At 54.3% G+C, this 20,944-nt stretch overlaps 1 protein-coding gene across 1 annotated transcript in view; it reads left to right on the plus strand.

Annotated features, from left to right (window-relative positions):
- Positions 1–20,944, plus strand: part of SDK1 (sidekick cell adhesion molecule 1) — a 530,611-nt gene that overhangs the window by 385,814 nt on the left and 123,853 nt on the right. Inside the window, exons 20-22 of the mRNA XM_042972313.1 lie at positions 438–536; positions 6,618–6,809; positions 9,515–9,636. Of these exons, the coding sequence (XP_042828247.1) occupies positions 438–536; positions 6,618–6,809; positions 9,515–9,636 (413 nt within the window). The remainder of the gene's footprint in view (positions 1–437; positions 537–6,617; positions 6,810–9,514; positions 9,637–20,944) is intronic.

Genomic DNA, 20,944 nt, shown 5'->3' on the forward strand with positions numbered 1-20,944 from the left:
CTCGAGCCCGGCCGGCTGCTCGTTAAGCCGCTGTTCCACCCCTCGACCCTCTGGTGTCAGGAGAACGGCTGCACGGGGCAGGGCCCCTCACAGGCCGGATGCCCGGGTGTCAGGGGCTGCTTGTCGGGACCCAGCCAGCCTGGTGGTTCTCATTAGATCAGATCGAGGAGAAGGAGAGCGAAGTGTGGCATTCTCCCACGGCCCGTCGCTTGGGTTCTCGGCGTGGCTGGGACGAAGCTGAGCAAAATAATTTACGTGCCCAGAGCCCAGACACCTTCCACCTCGAAATCCCTCACCCCCGCAGGATTCGTACTGGCGTTTCCTTCGGCTCTGGCCTGCGGGCTGCCCTTACCGGATTAGAACTTTCCACACAAATCTGACCCAAAGAGAAGGGACTCTTGTGCTAACAGGCGACTTTGTTTTTAACTTATTTTTAGAACCAGGAGCTGTGGGACATCTGAGTTTCACAGAGATTCTGGACACATCCCTCAAGGTCAGCTGGCAGGAGCCTCTGGAAAAAAATGGCGTTATTACAGGTTAGTGTCCCTGTCTTCTGAAAAAGGAAATGCAGACTGTGTCCCAGCAAGGAGATGGCCTGGCCATACCCCGCACAGCCCTCCGGGTAGACGTGTACTGGCGGCCTCTTTGGGTAGCGGACGTGTCCGCCTGGCCATCGGCAGAGGGCGGAGGGCTTGGTCGCCACGCCCGAGATCATGCCCCTGGGGCCCCACGTCCTTTGGGGTATTTCTCTGTGGGCCACAGCTTTCGAGTCGGAGGCCAGGCCTCCTTGCATTCTCTTAACGAACCTCTAGAGCCTTTGATCAGGGGGAATTGGCATTTTGTGGCACATCCCTTCACACACACCGTCCCCCTCGATTCTCGAGGCGATGCGGCAAAGTATGTGCCGATATCGTGATGGATTCTCAGAGGACGCTGAGGCCCAGAGGGCCCTCCTTCAGCAGGCATGCACCAGACGTCCACTGTGTGCGGACCCTTTGCTAAAACACTGCGATCCGGCAGCGGCCGGGGCCCCGGGAGCCCCACGGGGAGGCCTGGGTGTCCTGGCTCGGGCTCCTTGCCCCTGGCCCCCCATACAGGGCCTTCGGGGGACCCCGGCTGACCGGGGCGGCCAGCCTGCCCCACCCTCAGACAGGCTCCTCTCTGACTTCAGGCGTCTCTGGGGAGCGGTTTGTCTTTTGTAGGGCTTTGATGATTTTTTTCGTATAGAAGAGGCTTCACCTTTTAGGTTCAGGCTTAATTTAAATTTTTTTTTTTAACGTTTATTTATTTTTGAGACAGAGAGAGACAGAGCATGAACGGGGGAGGGTCAGAGAGAGGGAGACACAGAATCCGAAACAGGCTCCAGGCTCTGAGCTGTCAGCACAGAGCCCGACGCGGGGCTCGAACTCACGAACCGCGAGACCGTGACCTGAGCCGAAGTCGGCCGCTCAACCGACTGAGCCACCCAGGCGCCCCGGTTCAGGCTTAATTTAAATCTTGGCTTGAAAAAGCAATTCTGGGTTTGGTTTTAACAGCCATGCACGCTTCGGCCTCAGGTAAAGGTGGGAAGGACCGTGTCCCACTGTTTCAGGGGCTCTGAGGGCTTCAGTTCACCTCTCAGACCCTCCATTTCTTTGTCTGGACAGTGGTACAGCCCTCGTGGGGCCGTAGGGAGGAGGCCCAGGGCGGCTGCACGCAGCACCCATCCAAAGCTGTGACCGCCACCGGCCCCTTCCGTTTAGTGAGCGCTTTGTGAAATGTCAAGCCAGCCACTCGTGTCTCCACAGCGCGGCCACGCGCCCTGGGACCCTGCCTGCAGCATCTCCTGTCATGTCTGGGGCTCCTGCCTCGGCCCTCTAAGCCTGGATCCTGAGGCCTCAGGGGGACCCAGCTCCTGAGCGAGTGGTGTCCATCCTTCCTGTGCATCTGTGACAAACCTGTCCCTCAGCGGGTAACTCTGACGAACCTGGACCGCGTTGCCCCTCAGTGGATACTTCTGTAGCCTGAACGCCTGCAGAAGCCCACGGAGGCCCTCCTGTGCCCGACACTCCAGAAGCCCGCTCATGCTAGCCGTGCACTGGAGAGACCAGGAGTGACATCTGTCCCCGCTGCCCGGCCTCGGGGCCACGTCCTAGACAGCAGCAGTGGCGACCCGGGCACTTACCACAGGCAGGCACCTCAGCATTGCAGGATCCTGTTTAGTTTGGAACAAGCACACAGAGCACCTCTTACAACCCCTGTCTGAGACCCTGGTGTCGACGTCCCAGGCACGGGGGGACAAGTGTCTGTGTTGTAGCCTCTCCCTCCTCAGTGTGACGGCGGTGGGGTTCACACCATGTTCCTAACCCCGACCCAGGGGTTCCCGTCTTCCTGGGGTCATGGGCTCCCACCAAGTTTCTCCACACACCTGGCAGCTCTCTGGATGAGGTCACTTGGTGCAAAAAACTTAATTCTATGCAAACAACTCAACAGCTGAATTTGAAATTAATGGAAGCCTACCTGCCTCTGTATCACCGACAACACCAGAAACCCAGCTCTGCAAAGACAGGATGTGGGCAAAGGCGTGTGGCATGCCATGGTCCTGAAATTGAGAACCGTGGTCCCCTGTGGACACAGGTGGGAGGCACCCAGCATCACTGTGTCCTCACGCTGTTTCTGGGGCTCCAGGCAGTGTCCCGGGTGCCCTAAGGCATAGCTTGGGGACTGCCTTCCTACCCTAAACTCCTCTGTTCCCTTCCGTTAGTCGGGAAACTTCCTGGTGCCAACCTCTCCTGCTTGTCCACAAAACACTACCTTGTCTCCTGAGCTCGGCCAGAGGCCCCTATAGACTGGTGTGCTTAGGCCACGTCCCAGAGGGCACACGGGCCCCGATGCGGCCTCTAACCCTGACTTTCGACCAGGGTACATCTGTGGGTCTGGTTCTGCCCTCAGAGCTAACGTTTTGAAATGCCTCCTGTCAGCAACGTTGTCACTCCAGGAAAAGGGAAGAGTCACTATTGAAATTGGACAGCAGGACCCAGATCCGTTGTGTATCCGGCAGTCCCCTTAGCATCCATCAGATCGCAGGCGTGACTGCAAAACGACAAAGGCCTCCTGCTGCCTGGAGCGAAGAAACTGAACAGAGTGTGGGTGGGCAGCGCAGGACCTCGTAGACAGCAGCAGCCGGTGTAGGTGAACTTTGTTTTCTGCCACACACAGGGAGGAAAAAGTAAAGCAAGCAGGGCCAGGGAGAAGCGCACAGAGGACGACTGCCCTCAGAAGCAAAGGGCGTCCGACTCAGATGCCTCAGGGTCGGCTCCAGTCCTGTGGCCGGAACGAGGCTGTGCTCAGCGCCGACTTCAGAGGCGAGGCGTCCACGTGTGCGTGCTTGGGCCCCGTGACCGCCGTGTCTCAGAAGTCTGGCCAGGGCTCCGTGGTGGACACGTATGGACCCGGAGACTTCCCTTCCGACAGAGACATAGTCGGCCCCCGCCCCGTCCTCTGTGAACGCACCCCACACCTCGCTCCTGGTGTAAATCTTCCGGCGGGCGCACGAAGTCACCTAGCAGAGCCGGCGTCCCCGGCTGAGCCGTGGTTGCCAGTACTCGCGATTTACGATCATCTGTTCTCGCCAGCTAATAGGGCTTAATGAACTCATTTTCGTATTTTATTTAAACAGATACCTGTGGTTACACGCAGCAGCCTCGTGTTGTTCAGCACGGAGCTTGGCCATCGGAGCTCCTGGCTGCTGGAGTCCTGGTGCTTTCCGGCACCGCCGTGACCTCAGAGCCACGGGCGGACGCCCCGCTTCCCCTGTCAGCCACGTGGTCCCCGTCTCGCTCTGTCCGGCTGCGCTGTCCCCTTTCTCACGCAAACTCTACAGCGTGCCCGGGTCCCTGCAGCTCTGGGGAGGCCTGCAGGGGAAGAGGGCCTACCGGAGCCGAGGCCCTACGGCTGTGGTTTCCTTGGCCTTACTGCACGGGCCCCCCAGTCACCTCCCCGGTGACCCCTGCCCTCGGCGAGGCCCTCCCCGGCCCAGGCGGCGCTGCCCTGACAGGTCAGCACCCTCCCTCGACTGGGCTCCCGGGGGGCGTGCCAGCAGCACCACAGAGTCTGCCCCGGGGTCCGGGGGGAGGATTTCACCAAGTTCAGCAAAAGGAAAGCCTGGTTTGTGGGCAGACCCGGCCTCCAGAGCCACCCACCATCCTTCTGGAGGCTCCCTGTCAGTGCAGCTGCTACTGGGGCCGACGACAGCGGCACGGTGTGGTCCTCTGCGTGGGGCGCTCGGTGGCCGAGACGCCCGGAGGAAGCCGTTCTTTATCCGCCTCCCAGTCAGTTCGCGGCCAGAAAGAGAAGGCAGCCCCGAGCAGGGGCGGCCTGCCCGCCGAGCAAATTGCCCATTGCGCCTATTGTAAATTCCAGCATCTTCCACTCTCCCTGCGTAAACTCTGATTTATGAGGGCCAGGATGCAGACAGACAGCTTGTGATTGGATGTACTGCTCTCTTGTAGAGAATTTACTTCAGATCAACAGAAAATTATTTCTGAAGCTCCTGCGGCCGTTCGTCTCCGTTAGGCGGCATCCGGAGCAGGCAGGAGGCCCGCTGAAGGGGACGGCCCCTCCTGCCTCCTCTCCCGGCTGGAGCAGGTGAAACGCCCCCGGGCCGGAGCCGCCAGGCACAGCCGAGCTTTCCGGCCCTTCCTGAGCAGATGCGTGTCGTTCGGTTTCGTTTGCATCCGCGCAAGGGTCGCGGCCCACCCGGCGACCGGGTGTGATGCTGACGGACTCCAGCAAGGCCCCCCCCACTGAGGACTCGAATCGCGGTTTGGGCTCCAGGTTGCCATGACGAGCAACATGCCGTATTTCCGTGAAGTTTGACGAAGGACACCTTTGAAACAGATCAAACTGACGGCCAAGCCCGTAGCATTTCGCGACGCCTCCTGCTGTACGTTCAGGGAAGACGCGGCCATCAGACTGCTCAGAGTCGTGCCAGGTGGAGCCAGGGTCAGGGCTTCGGCGACAGGGCCGTGCACGGGGGGCTCCGTGGGGAAGCACGCAGCCCCGGGCCAGCCCTAGAAACCCCTGGCCGCTCCCAGCAAGCCCACGGACCTCTCTGCCCCTTAGTTTTCCCCGCCGTAAAGGGGGTAGCGACGGCTCTGACCCGGAAGGTCCACTGTGAGGATTAGATGAACTGATGTGCTCAGGACGCCCCCGCACACCAGGAACTGTGTGTTGGAAGCCAGTAATTTGATTTTTAATCGTACAGTTAGATCCAAATTCCGAACTGACAAAATGAAAAGAACGGGTTGGCCTGGCGCGCTGAGGAGGAGGGAGGCAGGATGTGGGGCGGGAGGTGAGGAGGGAGAGTCTGGGGTGTAGGGGGAGCAGGGCAGCCGGGCAGGGCGTCACCGGCGGGGCCCTGTGCAGGGGAGACGAGCGGGAAGCGGGCAGGCAGCCCACAGCCCAGATGGGCGTAGCGGGGCACAGGGGCCCGGGCGGAGGTGATGTACGCAGAGGCACCCAGCGGCCGGTGGCCGGGACCCCTCTGCTGCCCTCCTGCCCGGGATGCCCAATCGGCACCGCCCAGCCGGGGGGCCTGGTGTCCGCGCCCCGGAGCCCCCGGCTGTGGGACTGCAGACAGCAGCTTCTGACATTAATTTTTTTTTTCGAAATATTACAGTCCCAAGATGCTCTCTAAATTCTTATTTACCTGCAAGCACAAGTTTCTAACTATATTTATTGCCTTCATCAGAATGAGCTTTAAGACTCCTCTCAGTGCTTCGGTGTCCCGAGTTTATTGACTGGAAAGACAGAAGAGCAAGCATTTTCGGTGGTTCCCCTCCCCGGGGGGCCCGGGAGCGCTCTCCATCACTGTCTCCCTCTTCAGGAGCCGCTCTTAAGGGTCCCTAATCACATAAACTCCCCTCCACGGGGGGCCGATTCAGGATCTTGCTGAGGCTTTGTTTCCCTGAGCCAGAAATCACGGTGGAATCCGCGGCTGACTAAACTGTAATCGCGAGCCCCCCGCCCGCCCCCGCCCCAGACGGACGGCGTCCAGGGGAAGGAGAAATTTCGCCAGGGAAACAGGAGGCTCAGAAGGTGGGGAGCAGTAGAAGTGGCGCCCGGGCCCAGAGGAACTTTTTAGGCAAAGCACTTTGTGCGGGAGAGAGCGTCGATCAATCATTTCATGAGGGAGAAAGTGGCAGTGTTTCCACAAATTAGTTGCAACCCAGGAGCTAGCTCCTGATTTAGAGCAGGGTATAATGAAAATACCAGCCTACGAAAATGGAAATATTGATGAAACGCATCCACGTTTTGACAAGAGTTGAAATCAGGCGCAGCAGGCTGGCGGCCATCACTCTTCTCTCCGCCACCCACCCAGCTCGGGGGCTGAGGTCGCCAAACCCAGGCAGCCAGCCCTCCAGGTCTGGGGGGGGGGGAGGGGGGACGGCACTGTGGGCCCGGGGGGGGGGGGGTGCGGAGCGCTGGGCCACAGAAGAAGGGGCCCGACTCCGAGTTGGGTTTGGGCAGGCCGTGCGTCCTCCCGGCCCCCCGTGCTGTGGCGGGTGTTCAGACACAGAGCATCTGGCGCGCCTTCGGCTCCGGGGAGGCCCGGCTAACTCTGTTCTTGCTCCTAGGCTACCAGGTCTCCTGGGAGGTATACGGCAGGAACGGCTCCCGGCTCACCCACACCCTCAACAGCACTACTCGCGAATACAAAATCCAAGGACTGTCCTCGCTCACCACCTACACCATCGACGTGGCTGCCGTCACCGCGGCGGGGGCCGGCCTGGCGACCTCGTCCACCATTTCTTCCGGAGTGCCGCCAGGTCAGTAGAGCCCAGCTGCCGCTCGTCTGAGGACGTTGCCCTCAGAGAACACCGACTCCCGGGGCTGAAGGCAGCTCCGTGTCCCGGCCGCCGGGGACCTTCAAGAGAGGGGTGTCTGCTTCCTGCTGGCGGCGGGGTGGGAAGCGGGCCCTGTGGCCTGAGTCAGCCCCGTCCGCCAGCACCTGCTGTCGGGGGGCGGGGTAGGGGGGGTATCCCGCCCCAGGGAGGGAGCTGGCCGCGGGGTGCGGCCCTCCAGGGAGACGGTAGTCGGGGCCTGCAGGGAAGACGGTGAGAGATGTGGGTGTGGAAACCGAGAACAGGAAGCATGAGACTTCATTCCCCGAACTACACAATGGAGACGGGTGGAGATAAGAAGAAGGAGTTGGAGGAGGTGGCAGCGGAGGAAAGATCTTGCAGACAGAGGGAGAGGCAGACGCGTCCCCAGGCGCCGGGGACTCAATTATCTTCCCGAACATGCAGCACGCTCGCTCCAGCCTTGGAGAATGGCACTCAGCTCTTTTCTCTCTAATCTTAAAGTTTCTGTTTAAAATACATGTTTTTCCTGGGAATTCACAAACCCAAGTGAACGCGGGAAAGTGCTGTGGGCTCTCGGTTCGACTCTAATTCCAGCTGTCAGTCTCTGGCCACTCACAAGATGCCAGTGTGCCTCGTGTTGGCTGCTCTTCGAGGGTTAGGCCCTGAAGCCCCCTCTGAAGTCTGCACGTCCCCCCATCGTGCCCTCCGCCTCCCTCTGCCTCCCACTCCGTGTTCACACCCAGCCGCTTTCTTGGAAGGGGGACACACGCAATCTGGAAGGGACGCAAAGCAAATAAAATGGGTCGAGTAAAAAAAGAAATCCGCCCAGGAGAGAGTGCATTCTCCTCACAGGGGCCACGTTCACGAGAGAGCTTGGCAGCCACCACCCCCCGTTGGGTGCGATGAAGGAGGAGGGCACGGTGTCTCCTCTCCTCTGAGCAGCGCGACCTCGTAGGACACTCTCTGCCAGCTGGGCGGGTGTCCCCAAGCCAGTCTCTGTCCCCAGATACACGATCGCCGCACCCTCTCTCCGAGGTGGCGGGTCGGCACAGCCGCCCACAGCGCATCCCAGGGACTTTGGGGACCCGCGGACGCGGGGCGGGACTGGAGGATTTGCCTCTGCAGCAGGTGCTCAGGTGGTCGGGGACCACGCTTCCAGGCAGTCCGGTGTCTCTTAAAGGCGTTTACAAAATGAGTTTGCTTTTTGAAAGAGAGCAGTCTTTGACTTCCAGAAAGATGCGTTTCTTCGCCATCAACAGCCCGTTCCCACTGCACACGTTTGAGATACTGTTAACGCCCTAATAACCAGCGATGATGGCGGGACGCTGGATGTGTTAGAATTGTCTCACACTCAGCGACGGACGGCGACTTGGGGAGCATCGCCACGTGTAACCAGGTCCCCCTGGGTCGGCTCGGGCACCTTGCACACCTCCGGAGGCACCGCGGAGAGAGAACTCGCGGGGAGAGGGCCCCGCTGTGCCAAGTTAACCTTGGTGAGCTCACCTGCAGCTGGACACGGGTCCAGGGCCTGGAGATCTGTCTGGAAGCAAACTCACACCCACCATCACATCACGCTGCAGGACTGTGTTCCGCTTCCTGCACTTCAGGCTCACAGCCGTTAAATGTCTGGAGCACCACGTAGAGAGTCCAGCGAGCTGAGAAACACGAAGACGAGAGTCACTTGTCCTTCGATTTGAGCAGTTCCTGCTTCAGAGTCGTGAAACGAGACGCGGAAAGGACCCTTGAGGTCCTGAGGACCCTGCCTGTGCCAGTGCCGTCCTGACCGCTCACGTGGCCTTACTGTCCCCATGCTCGTCCCGGTTTTCAGCCCCCTGCCCCCTCGCCCCGGCGCAACATGTTCCTCGGACACGGCGCGGGCTGCCCACCGCCTCTGCTGCCTGCACGGCGTCCTTGTCGGCTTCACCCCATCCCCGTATCCTCCCCGTTTGTGCTGCCAAGATAAGAGCCCATATTTCAGACTCACGGTGTCCTGCTTCTGAGCGGGACCGGCTCTCTGGGGGAGCAGCCTGCCAGAGGGTCTCCACTCAGTGAGTAGGCCAAAGACCCACGTAACCTCCCAGGGTGGGAGTGTGTCTCCCCCTCCCCATTTCGTTGCCGGAGCCACTGAACTCAGGCAGAGTGGGGAGAGCCCTGCATTTTCAGCCGAATGTGGTTGTCTTGGAAACCGGACCCGGGAGCCTAAGGCTCAGGACCCCACGCACCTGGCAGTGATACACGGCACCTGCTGTCTTCTGCCCGCCCCGCTCTGCTTGCCCCGGCTTCACGGTCCTCACCAGAGAGACGGTGGGTGTTTGGTCTCTGTGCTCTTTCTGGGGCCGGGAAGAATGACATCCGCTCACGCTTACTTCCCTCAGCCTGTAGCTGTTAATTACCGGCTGTGCACAGAGACGAGGAAGTCCCACCTTCCGAGTTTATTGTCTGGGGCCGCGTGTGTCCTCGCCCTACTGCAGAGGCCGTGGGGCCTGACGGACGGCCCTAGGAAAGTAAGGATCGTGCTGGGGTCACGTCCCGGGGAAGCAGTGCCTCTCGCTTAGGGGTATTGAGAGCAAATCTGGGCTTCTTGAGACCGTGTCCTTGCTGACACATTTGATGCGTTTCCTAAGCTCTCAGAACCTCGCCTCTCCATGTTTTCTGTCCTTTTTGTCTAGAGCTCCCTGGTGCCCCGTCCAACCTGGTCATTTCCAACATCAGCCCCCGCTCAGCCACACTTCAGTTCCGCCCCGGCTACGACGGGAAGACGTCCATCTCCAGGTGGATCGTAGAGGGACAGGTACGTGCTCGCGGAAGCGGACGGAGGGCTTTCCAGAGAGCCACACGGGGGCCTGCGTGTGGCGGTGGGAGACTCTGAAGAATGACCGGTCAGTAGCGCGGTGACCCTCGGGACAGCGGTTGGGGAGGTGGTCGTGTTTGCAGGACAAGAGACTGGAGACGACAGGCTACTGGGGGCAGGATGTGGAAGGACACGGGAGATGGGGACGTGAGCCTGCGGTCTGCGTGGGCCACGGAAGGAGTGATTGCCGGCGCTCACGTTCAAGTTTTGGCTCCAAATAGGTACCCGATTGGATAGCATCCTTGATTTATTTCTTTTTAATTCCATGTAACAATTAGCCACCAAATGTATGTGTGCGTGAATATGTGCCGTGAGGACAGCATGCTTGTCCCAGGCAGTAAAACGAAAAGGAGGGGTTTCTGTCTTGGGAGAAAGACGCTCAGGCTGCTGGGAAAGGAACGTGCACATCGCAGTGGAGGACCCAGCAGGGAGGCCTGAGGGCAGGTCACACGGGGTCCCGGAGACGGGGGTAGGGCCACACAGGCCACGGTTCCATGTCCCAGCAAGAACAGGAGGTAAAAAGCTAAAGAGACAAATGATGGGAACAGTAACGTTTCCGGACCGTTCTTGTCTGCAGGAAAGTCCCAGCGACACTCATAGCTGTGCTTCTGCCCTCTTGCGAGATAAGTCACTCCTGCAAATTGGCCGTCGATCAGGGAACAGATGCTATTCAGATCCTCAAAGCTTTCACTAAGCAACTATTTCCGAAAACCTCTGCAGGATTCTGGAAGCCCAAACCTGCTCGTTGGGACTCATCGATAAATGAGACCGCAATAATTATTTCCTTAGGAAAAAAGTCCCGCCCCCCCCCTCCCCCGCCACGTCAAGTTGAAAATAGCAGGTCCCCAGTGAATGGGAATCAAGATGATGAAAGCGAACTTTAAAACACGCAGAAGAAATTATGGGAGAAAATCACTCTATCTCAGGAAAGCCAATTCTAGGTCTCAAGGTCCCTCAGAAATAGCTGGGCAAGGCCTGCGGGAGCACGTGGTGCCCTCTGTATCACTGCTCACGGGAGGGCTGCACCCCGGGGATGCAGCTTTAGGCCTGCGCGTGAGGCTCGGCGGGGCCACAGGGATGTGGTGGCTCACCGGACGGAGGCTTCGCTTCATGCCTCTGGGGCCAGCGGGGACCACAGCGCTCTGTCCATATTCTGTCTACCAGAATTCAGTCACATGGCTCCAGTTTAACGTGAGGGGGTCTGGGACGGCTCTCAGTGTGCCCGAGAGGAGGAAACGATGTGGTGGACACAGAGCAGTTTCTCTGCCCCAGGACATTTGCTCAGTACTGCTGTCCCACGACCACATCTTTAATTTTAACATAAAAAATTTTAAACATACCGGAGAGGAAAGACGGTAACACAGTGAACTCCCATATACCCATGACCTAGACTCATCTGTTCTATTACCTAGATTCATCTAGTCCCCCTCTTTATTGTTGCTGAGCTGGGGGTTTTTTTTTTAATGCTTTTATGTCATAAAATGCAGCTATGGAAAATAATGGTAAAGATTACGTTTGTTGACTTACTGACATAGAAAGGTGTTCCCGTACATATTATTTAATGCAAACGAGCAGATCAAAGGTAGTAGGAGTTGTATTATGTGAAGTCATTTATGCAGAATTATGTGGTCATGTTTGTAGATGGAATCAGCTAATCTGGTTAGGCAGTTTGACTTCTTTATATACACATAGATACACATATGCATAATTATACACACACACACACACACACATCTATCCATTATCACCACCACCCCCCCCCCCAGTTTCATTGGGATGTAATTAGCATCCGTCACTGTCTGAGTTTAAAGTGGACAACGTGCTGATTTGATTCAGCCACAGCGTTTTAAAGCAAGGTCAGACCACACACCATTTCCCCGCCAGATTTCTAGCACGTCTCTAAAGTGTAGGTGCGTGTAACTATTATGTGGGTGAATTTCATGAACATGATGTTGAGCAAAGGAAGCCAGACTTGTGTTTCGAGTATATACTGTTTGACTCCACGTACGTAAAGTTCCAGAACGAGAAGAAGTACTTTTTGGGATTGGAATCCCGGCTCCCCTTGGAGTCTTACAGTTCCACTGGGGGACAGCAGGGCTGGAGCCCCCATAATGCTGCTGGTGTTGCTCGGTCTGGAGTTGGGCTCCATACGTGTGTTCATGCTGTGTGTGCGCCCGTGCTTCGTACACTTGTGTGCATGTCTGTATTTCCTTTGATAAAAACTTTACATTAAAATGTGGATACTTGCGGGGCGCCTGGGTGGCTCAGTCAGTTAAGCATCCGATTCTTGATTTTTGGCTCAGGTCATGATCTCACGGTCATGAGATCGAGCCCCACATTGGGCTCTTTGCTGACAGCATGGAGCCTGCTTGGGATTCTCTCTCTCCCTCTCTCTGTGCCAGGAGCTCTTGCAAGCTTATTCGCGCTCTCTCTCTCTCTCAAAACAAATGAATAAACTTAAAAAAATAAAGCCTTTAAAAAAATAAAAGTAAGATATAGATACTTTCAGTATTATAATTCAGTTATCACACCTGATAAGGTTAATTAAAAATTCCTCGTTATCATCTAATAATCAGTCCACGTTCAGATTTCCCAAGAATATCTTTTTACTATGGTTTTGATGAAAAACAAGATCCACACAGACTTGACAGTATGCATTTGGTTGTCATGACTCTTAAATTGTTTAAAGAAATTTCTTAATAGTTTTATCAGGGTTTAATTGGCATACAATAAACTGGATATTTCTAGACCGTACCGTTTGGTAAGTTTTGACTTAGTTGTACGTATTCTTCTGAATACGAAACCCTCACCATGGTCAAGTTGATGAGCAAACCCATGACCCCTAGAAGTTTCCGTGTGCCCTTTATGACCCCCGGCACTCTTCCCCCTCCCCCCTGCACATCCCCAGCAAGGGTGAGTCTGCCTTCTGTCTCTGTAGGTTTGGACCCTTCATCTAGAGCCCTCCTGTGGTACCATGCCAGTGCCTCGTGGACGAGTCCCAGGCAGCTGTCGCCTGGGTGTCCCACGCTGGAGGGACACGCTTCACCTCCCTGTGCTGTCACTTGTTCCTTGGCCCCATGTCTCCTGCACACTGGAAGTTCACCCCAAAACCCTGGCCAGCGTATCCTCGGGGATGCATTCCAACACCCCCAATGGACCCCTGGAACCGGGGCAGTGCCGACCCCTGTATATGTTGTGTTTTTCCCTAGATGTACATACTTACGATGAAGTCTAATTTATAAATTAGGTGCAGTCAGACACGAACAACAGTAACTAACAGTAAAATAGAACAATTATAACAATACATTGAAGGAAAAGTCATGTGAATGTGGACTGTCTCCCAAAACACTTGACCGCACCAACTCACCTCCCCCTCCCCCCACCCCCCACCCCCCCGCCACTCTGGGTGGTCACGGGAGGTGTAAGATGCCCCAGGACCGGATGGAAGCAGGAATGATGGTGTCTGTGACATGTGTCAGTCAGGGGGAGGGTCACCCGCCTCTGGACCAGGCGAAACCGTTGACGAGGGCAGACTGCTGTGGATTCCCCCTTGTGCAGCCGGTCACCTCACATGGCAGCCGGGACACACAGTGGCCCCCGTCCCGCCCTCGGGGACACCAGACTGACGGGCAGCCTGTCCCTGTGCTTGTGCGTCCCTGTCAGCCTCCTAGTTAGCAGTCTCAGCCGTCGAGGGTCTGCCCTGAAATCAGTATTCCCTTAAGATCTTTAGCGGTTTTCTCTCATCTGAAAAGAAGCACGTCCCTTGTCCGTCCCTCAGGCAGGTCTATCACCCTGAATGCAGGATAAGTTCCTGGTCCTCTTCCTGAACCCAGTCTCAGTAAGGGACCGGTCCCCCGCTTACTCCCAGTGTGAAACACATCTTTCTCCCTCGTCCCTCCTTTCCTCTTCCCCCTCCCCCTGGCTCCTCCCGTCTTCCCTCTTTCCTCCTCCCTTCCTCCTCCCTCCCTCCCCCCTCCCTCCCCCCTCCCTCCCCCCTCCTTTCTCCTCCCTCTCTACTCCCCCTCCCCTCTTTCCCACTCCTCCTCCCTCCTTCCCTCCACCCTCCTTCCTCCTCCCTCCCCTTTCCTCCTTCCTTCCCTTCCTCCCTTCCTTCCCCCTGCTGTCACTTTTCCTGAATTATCAATATGAAAGCATAATTTTTAAAACTGTATTCCGTGCGCTTTCAGTCGCCTTCAGCCCTTATTCTTCTTGAACCTAAACTTGACGCATCTTGGCCAGTGGGCAGCCCTTCCTGTTCTGAGCTTCCTCACCTGGAGATCCCAGTCCTTGATGGTATTGTACAGCAGGATGTCCCAGGATCGTCCTGTGCCTTCCTGCCGCACAGCTCGAGCTCAGGTGGAGTCATCCCTACCTGGTTTCCTTTAGGGTCAGATGGCGTTTATAGACGAGAGTCTGGGCACCGAGGGTGGGAGAGGGGTGCTCATTGCCTCCAGCTGGGCATTCTGGGTCTTTTCAGGGTACAGAGAAAGGAAGCATTATGAGTTCATACTGGTATTTCCACCTCAAATGTAAGATTACTTTAACTTTGAATTTACACTTGAAATAGCTTTCCTATAAAATTGTTTTTAGAAAAATTAGCATCATTACTTACTTGCTTTATCCTACTATTGTATAAAGAGTTTCAAAAATAGAATTTCAATGGTACGACTCCCAATAAGAGTCCTGAATGCAGTTGAAGTATTTGTCCTTGGACTGGATTATGCTACAACAGATTACAGTCAAAATCCTGAATTCTAAGTTATTTTCTCTGTTTGGTCGAGTCATCAACTTAATACAAAACTAGGTTCACTCATTTCAAGGTCTGGTTTGGCTTTGTTCTTTTTGCTTCAGTATTTTCTTTAAATTTTCTTTAAAAATCATTTTCTAAAAAATCTGCTAACACATTGTAAGTTCGATTTTATTTTTGAACGTGTAACTCATTTGCAAGAGCTCAGAGTCAAAACCGTAAAAAAGGTATATTCAGAGAAATTTACATTCCTCTTTCTGTCCCCCCAAAACCCCATATTAGGTTTTCGGTTTATCCTTTTCTGTTTTCCGCAACATAAGCAGCTACACGCGTTTGTGCCCCACCCTCTTACTCCGAACGCAGCAGGCTGCACGCCGCTCTGTCCCCCTGACAGCAGGTCCGGGAGGCCGCGTGCACCGTCAGGCCTTGGCGCAGACGCAGCTGTCCCCGGTGCCGGTGTGCCAGCGCTGGCTGACTCCACCGGCGGGGCCCTCCCTTTTCTGCCCTAAGCGATGACCAAAACCCACGCGCTCTGTCACGGTTCCGTGGGCCAGAGGTCCAGTGTGGGTTTCCTGTGCTAAAATCAGCGTGTCGGCAAGGCTCCGTCCCTGTCCAGAGGCTCCAGAGGAGGATCCGTGTCCTTCCGGTTCAGGGGTTGTCAGAATTCACCTCCTCGTGGTCCTGGAACCCAGCTGACCGTCACCACCCCCGGCTTCCAGCGGCCACCGTGTTCCTGGGCCCGAGGCCCCCCTTCCTGCACCTTCCCAGCCAACCGTGACCGGTCCAGGCTCTCTCTTTCCTCGACTCCTCCTCTTCCTCCTCCCATCTCCTGACTGTGACCACCCTCCTGTCCCCCTCTGCCACTTGTAAGTACTCGGGTGAATAGACCCATTCAGATAATCCAGGATAATCTCCCTATTTCAAGGTTCTTAACCTTAATCACATCCGCAGAGTCCCTTTCGCCCGGTCGGGTAACATACGCGCAGGTCCCAGGAATGACGGTGTGGGATTCCCCGGGGTGGGGGTGTTATTCTGCACTCAGGTGGTCTTCAGCCTTTTGCACAATCATCTTGAATTTTGGGGGTGGATTCCTGGGAGCAGACTTATACATCAGACAGTGACTGTGTAAATTTTCTGGACATTAGCAAATCGCCACATTTTGTTGGGACATTTTGTACTCCCATCAGCTGTGTATATAAATTTTCGTCATGCCAAAAAAAAAAAAAGAAAAGAAAAAACCGCGTCTAATTTATCAATCATTGTTTGCATGCTTTTGCGTTGTCAGTCAGAGAAAGGTCTTCCCCACCCTCTGGTGATAAAGGAACTCACCTCACTTTCTGCCGCCACTGTCCGAGTTGCTCTTTCGCGTTTAGCTCCCCAAGCGCTCGGAATTTGTCCTTATGTGTGGACTGAGGTATGAATCCATTTTTATAATCTTGCAAATAACTATGTGATTATCTCAAAGCCGTTTAATAAAAAGTGCCCGTGATTTTTTTTTTTCCTCCTCCTGATTTATAATATTAAATTCCCATATGCGCTTGGGTTCATTTCTGAACTTTTTATTCTCTTAGTCTGGCTACTCATGCAGTAATCCCACATTCTTTAATTATAGAGGCTTTAAAATGCGTTTTCGTATCTGATGAGGTCTTCCTGACCCCCGTCCCTGCACACGCACCGCTTGACTTGTTTCGGATCTTTCTGGCTACTCTTGTCGATGGTGAGTCCTCCGTCCAGGAGCATGATACGTCTTTCCATTTGTTTAAATCTACTTTTCTCGGCTGTGTTCTCCTTGGCAAAAGCCCTGGGCTCTCTATTCCTACCTTCGCTCTGCTCTGAAAAAGGCAGGAAAATCAAGGGCAATGAGTGCACCTGAAAACAGCGGTGGAAAGAGTATGGGCTTTGCATCAGGCAGACTGACGCCCCCCCTTTCCTCACCCTCTCTCCCTGCTCTGTGATCCTGGACGTATTTCTTAAGTTCTTTGTGAGCCTTAATCTCATCTGTGAAATGAGGACAGTAGTACTATTCACAAGATCGCCCTGAGGATTAATTAATGTGTGTGTAATTTTAATTACATTTTTTGACATTCTGCTGGCCTGTAGAATCACAATTGATTTTTGAATATTTTTCTTCTTTTAATGACTGGCTCTAAGCCGCCAGTCTGCCTTATGGCCAGAAACTTTTGAGAATTCTCTTCTTACTTTATTAATTCTATTCCAGTTTTCTACAGAGAAGTCCTATCATCTGTTCAAAGCGACAGCTTTGTTTCTTCTTTAGAAATCTTTATCTCCTTCCTTTCTCTTTTTTTTTTGTTTCTTTTAATGTACTTAATCTATTGTCTTGATGGGGGGGGAGGGGAGCTCCTCCCGTAGTGTATTGAATTGGAGCAGTGATAGAACAACTTTTGTATTATTACTACCTTTCAAGAAATTCTGTTAAGGTGTTATCAATTACGACGTGAAAACATTTATGGTTGGTCAGTCATCCCTTTTTATAGCTAGCTGTATTGCATTGAGACCGTTCTGTTCTAAACCTGGTTTGCTAGGAGTTGTTTCCTGGTACTTTAGGATTTAAAAAAATCATTAAGAAGTTTATTTTTATCAAAATATTGTTTTGCGTCTGTTGAGTCATTTGAGGTTTTTCCTCTGTCGTCTGTTGGTAACAATGTGTGCTGATAGTCTAATGTTCAACCATCCCAGCGTTGGGATAAACACGACTTTTGATCACGGTGGCTCTTCCGTTTGGTTTAGTCCGGAGCCAGGATTTTTTGTATTCTTGTTCTTAAGTGAACCTGGCCTTTTCTGGTGGTCGGTTTGGCTTTTAAGATCAATAGCTTATTTTCTCCACAGTTTTCACAAAGACCGGATTGCCCTTCAGGGATGTGAGAGGCAGGGCTGCTGACTCTGGACTTGGGCGTAGACCAGAGCCTCAGGGGCGTCTTCCCAAGGCCCTCTCGGTTTCCCAGTCCCGGCTGAGCCTTAGCGAGTGGAGTGTGGGGCGGGGAGGGGGTGGCTGTGTGGGTGATGACTCCCCGGGTGGAGCGGTGGATTGAAAACTACAGTCCCCGCTGTTCCCGCCGCAGGGACCCTGGGCGCTGGGCTCCAAGGGGGACGCGGTGATCCGTCCTCCCCACGTCTCCTCCCAGGGCAGCATGGTCTGGGCGGGCTCTGTGGCTTTCCGCAGGGGTCGTGCTCCCCCAGGTCGGTCTGAGAGCGTCCCACGTGGCGAAGGTGGACTCGCCGGGTGTGCGCCCCGGGCTGCTGTGCTCCTCGCTGGCTCGGTTTGTAGCTGTCGGTTAGAAGCTTTAGCTGGAGTTCGAGGTTGCCCTGAAGTTCGTGTTTGCCATTGGCCTCGAAAGTATTTCAGCACTACTAAGAAGTTGTAAGAGTACCACAGAGAGCTCCCTTCAGTCGGAGACCCCATCCAAGTTCAGTCCGTTGTCCCAACATGTCCTCGGTGGGAAAGGATCCAGCCCAGGATGACACTCTGCCCCCCGCTGTCACACAGTCTCCAGTCTCCCTCAACCTGGGTTAGCTCCTCAGCCAGTCCTTGATGTTCATGACCTTAGCAGTGTCAAAGGTTACAGGCCATTCATTTCCTACAATACCCCTCAATTCGAGTTTGTAAATTTCTTTCGGACTAGAGTCGGGTTATCCATTTTTGGTCAGACAGTCGCAGAAGTGGTGCTGGGTTCTTCCCACTGCGTCCTGTCGGGTTTAATAAGACATTGATAGGCCCCGTGACCGGTGGAGTTAATTTAGCTCACACGATTAAAATGGGGTCTGCCGGCTTCCTCCACGGTAGAGCCGCTTTCCTCCTCTTTCCTCCAGTAAGTGTTCTGTGTGGAGGTATTTAGAGATTCTGTGAAAATCTCATTCCCCTTCCTGCTCATATCTACCGGTTTTGTCATCCACTGAAATTTCTTGCCTGAATTAATTAGTACAATGAAGGCACCAAATAGTGACTTTTCTAATTCAGTCATTTCTTCTCCATTTATTGATTGGACTTTTTACTGTAGGAGACAGTTTTTCTCTCCTCATTTATTTAGTCATCTAGTTGTTTATATCAGAATGGATTCATGGATTCCTACTTTACTTAACGGATTGTAATCTGCTGTCGTTGCTAATGTTGGTCGGTGCCCCGACTCTCCCGCACTGGCGGGGGGAGGCCCTCCCACCTGGTTTTCATGTTCTCCCCATAAGCCCCCGCCGCTCAAAGTACACCCTTGCTTTTTGGCAAAACTAGGTGTTCTAGGTTCATCGTACTATTTCCTCTTTGTTTTCAGCCCTTTCTCCAAGGAACCTTGGGGCCTTTCAGTGGAGAGTGGTAGTTAGAAACCAAGATCTGGGCACCACGTGGGCTCACTGCCACTGGGTGTCACTGTGTCCAGGCCTCCCCAGTGCCCAGAGCTAGGAAATGCACATGCTCAGGTGCACACACACCCACACCTCCGTCTGTTTCTGTGTCTGTGTGTTCACACCAGCACCTCCAAATACAGTTTAGAACCCCCTGTGCATTCAGTCCGCCCCTTTCCACATGGACACTAGCCCTTCTTTGGCTCCCACTGACTTCAGGTATTTACCGATTTGCCAAATCCCCCTAAATGTGGGCCTTCCTCCCAACCGGGTCGGCTGCCAGCTGCCTGGATGTAGGTCCTGACCCCCCTCCCCCCCACCAGCTGCCTTTAAAATTGTAACATGCGAAGGTAAGTTATCAAAACCTAAAGTTAGCCATTATCTCCGTCTTCCTCCAGGTGGTGCAGGGTTCTAACATTCCTTCACTCTGAGCCAGTTGTACTTGTTATCATGTCCACTGTTTCAGGTCCACCATGTTTTTCTGTATCCCTAAAGGCTGTAATTATTATGAGCATCTTCTCCCACAGACAGCACTTGCTTAGATTTTGCGATGGGTTTGGCCACAGCTACGTGTCACATTTACATGGGCCTCAAGATATGTCCCTTGCTCCCCGAGCGCTTGGCCGGGCATCTAAGAAGACAGCTTTTGTGCCGTATCCAGCCCTGCTCTGGCTGTGGGGGTGGGAGGCTAACCTTAAAGGTTATCTAGTCTGCCATACTGCTAGAACGGGAAGTTCCTGACAAATATTCTCTCTAAGGTGTCTTAAAATTAACTCAGCGAGCCTAACAATTCTGGTAGTGGTACAGACGGTTGAAACTTGAAAACCAAAAGAGAATTTTTTCCCCCTAAAGCGCATTATCTGAACTGCTTGTGTTTCAGTGTTCCTAAACTGTAAACATTCATCTGTATAAAGAAACCTCGTTCCAAACCCCAGAAGGTAAAGATTAAAGACTTTTCCTGGGCTCCTTAGGACAGAAGACAAGCGATGAGCATTTTACCGCTCTGTGCGCTGGGAGCCCCACATCGCTTCCGTCACAGAGCCGGCGTGCCCTTCTCTAGTGACCACTTGGCCACGTGAAGAAGATGCCCTTTTCCTCAAACACCTGGATTGACTCCATCAACAGACCGCTACCAAGCTTTATGTCATACTAATCCAGTTGGGCTGAACGCATTGGACTGGTTCCAAAGACACACTGAGTTATCCCAAGAAAATTTCATAATGGTGCGGCAAAGGTTAACATGAATATCCTTTTTTTTTTTTTTTTTTGGCCAAACCAATCCTACTTTTATTTGCGACCCGTTCCTACTAACCTCGGAGGCATATAGCAGAGGGTGTGCCTTGAAAAGTGAACCGATGAGCATCTCCTTAAATGCCTTGGCAGGCACTTCACCGCTAGGCCAGGGTCCAGTCTTCTGGGAGCTCCAGGCAGAACATACTCCACTCCACCCACGTCACCTGTTAACACTCGCATGGCCCCTCCAGGGAAAGAGCAGGTCTGCAGCCCCTCCTCTCGCTCTCAGGGCCAGGACTCTGGCCACGAGATCTTTCCAGAAACCCCATCCTGACCCTCTCCTCGTGCCACCCTGGGCATTCACCACCTTTCATGGATCACCTCCGACTCACCCCCCAGGAAAGGCCACGGACAAGTTCGCCAAGAATACGTGGTGCCCAGATGAAATGGTCGGTGACCTGAGGACAAATGGCACAGGCTGGGGGGTCAGAGAGCCTGGACCTTGAATCCTAGCTCTACCCATCCCAGCCGGCGGCTGCAGGCAGGCCACCCAGCGCTGGCTCTTTGTCTGTAAAACAGATATCCGTACCCATCTTGAGAGGTTGCTAGAGAATTCGAACGCTTTGTCATACTTACTTCTCTAAGACACACGTGCCTCTGCTCTCTAGGCAAGAGGCACTTTACAAATGAAATCTCTTCCGGGTACCTGCCAGCCTGCAGGCATGTCCATGACCTGTGCCCCTGACTTTCGTCTGTACTGCCGGCCCATGTGGTGTTCCCTCCATGAAGCCTCGCTTCAGCTGGCCCAGCTGCTTCTGCGAAAACATCTCGGTGGGTTCCCTAGGCCAGCCAGGCTCCAACTCTCCTAAACTCAGAACAGGGCCCTTGAGACTATAGCTGGAATAGGAGAAAGCT

This window comes from Panthera tigris, chromosome E3 (genome assembly GCF_018350195.1).
Source record: "Panthera tigris isolate Pti1 chromosome E3, P.tigris_Pti1_mat1.1, whole genome shotgun sequence".
NCBI classification, from domain to species: domain Eukaryota; kingdom Metazoa; phylum Chordata; class Mammalia; order Carnivora; family Felidae; genus Panthera; species Panthera tigris.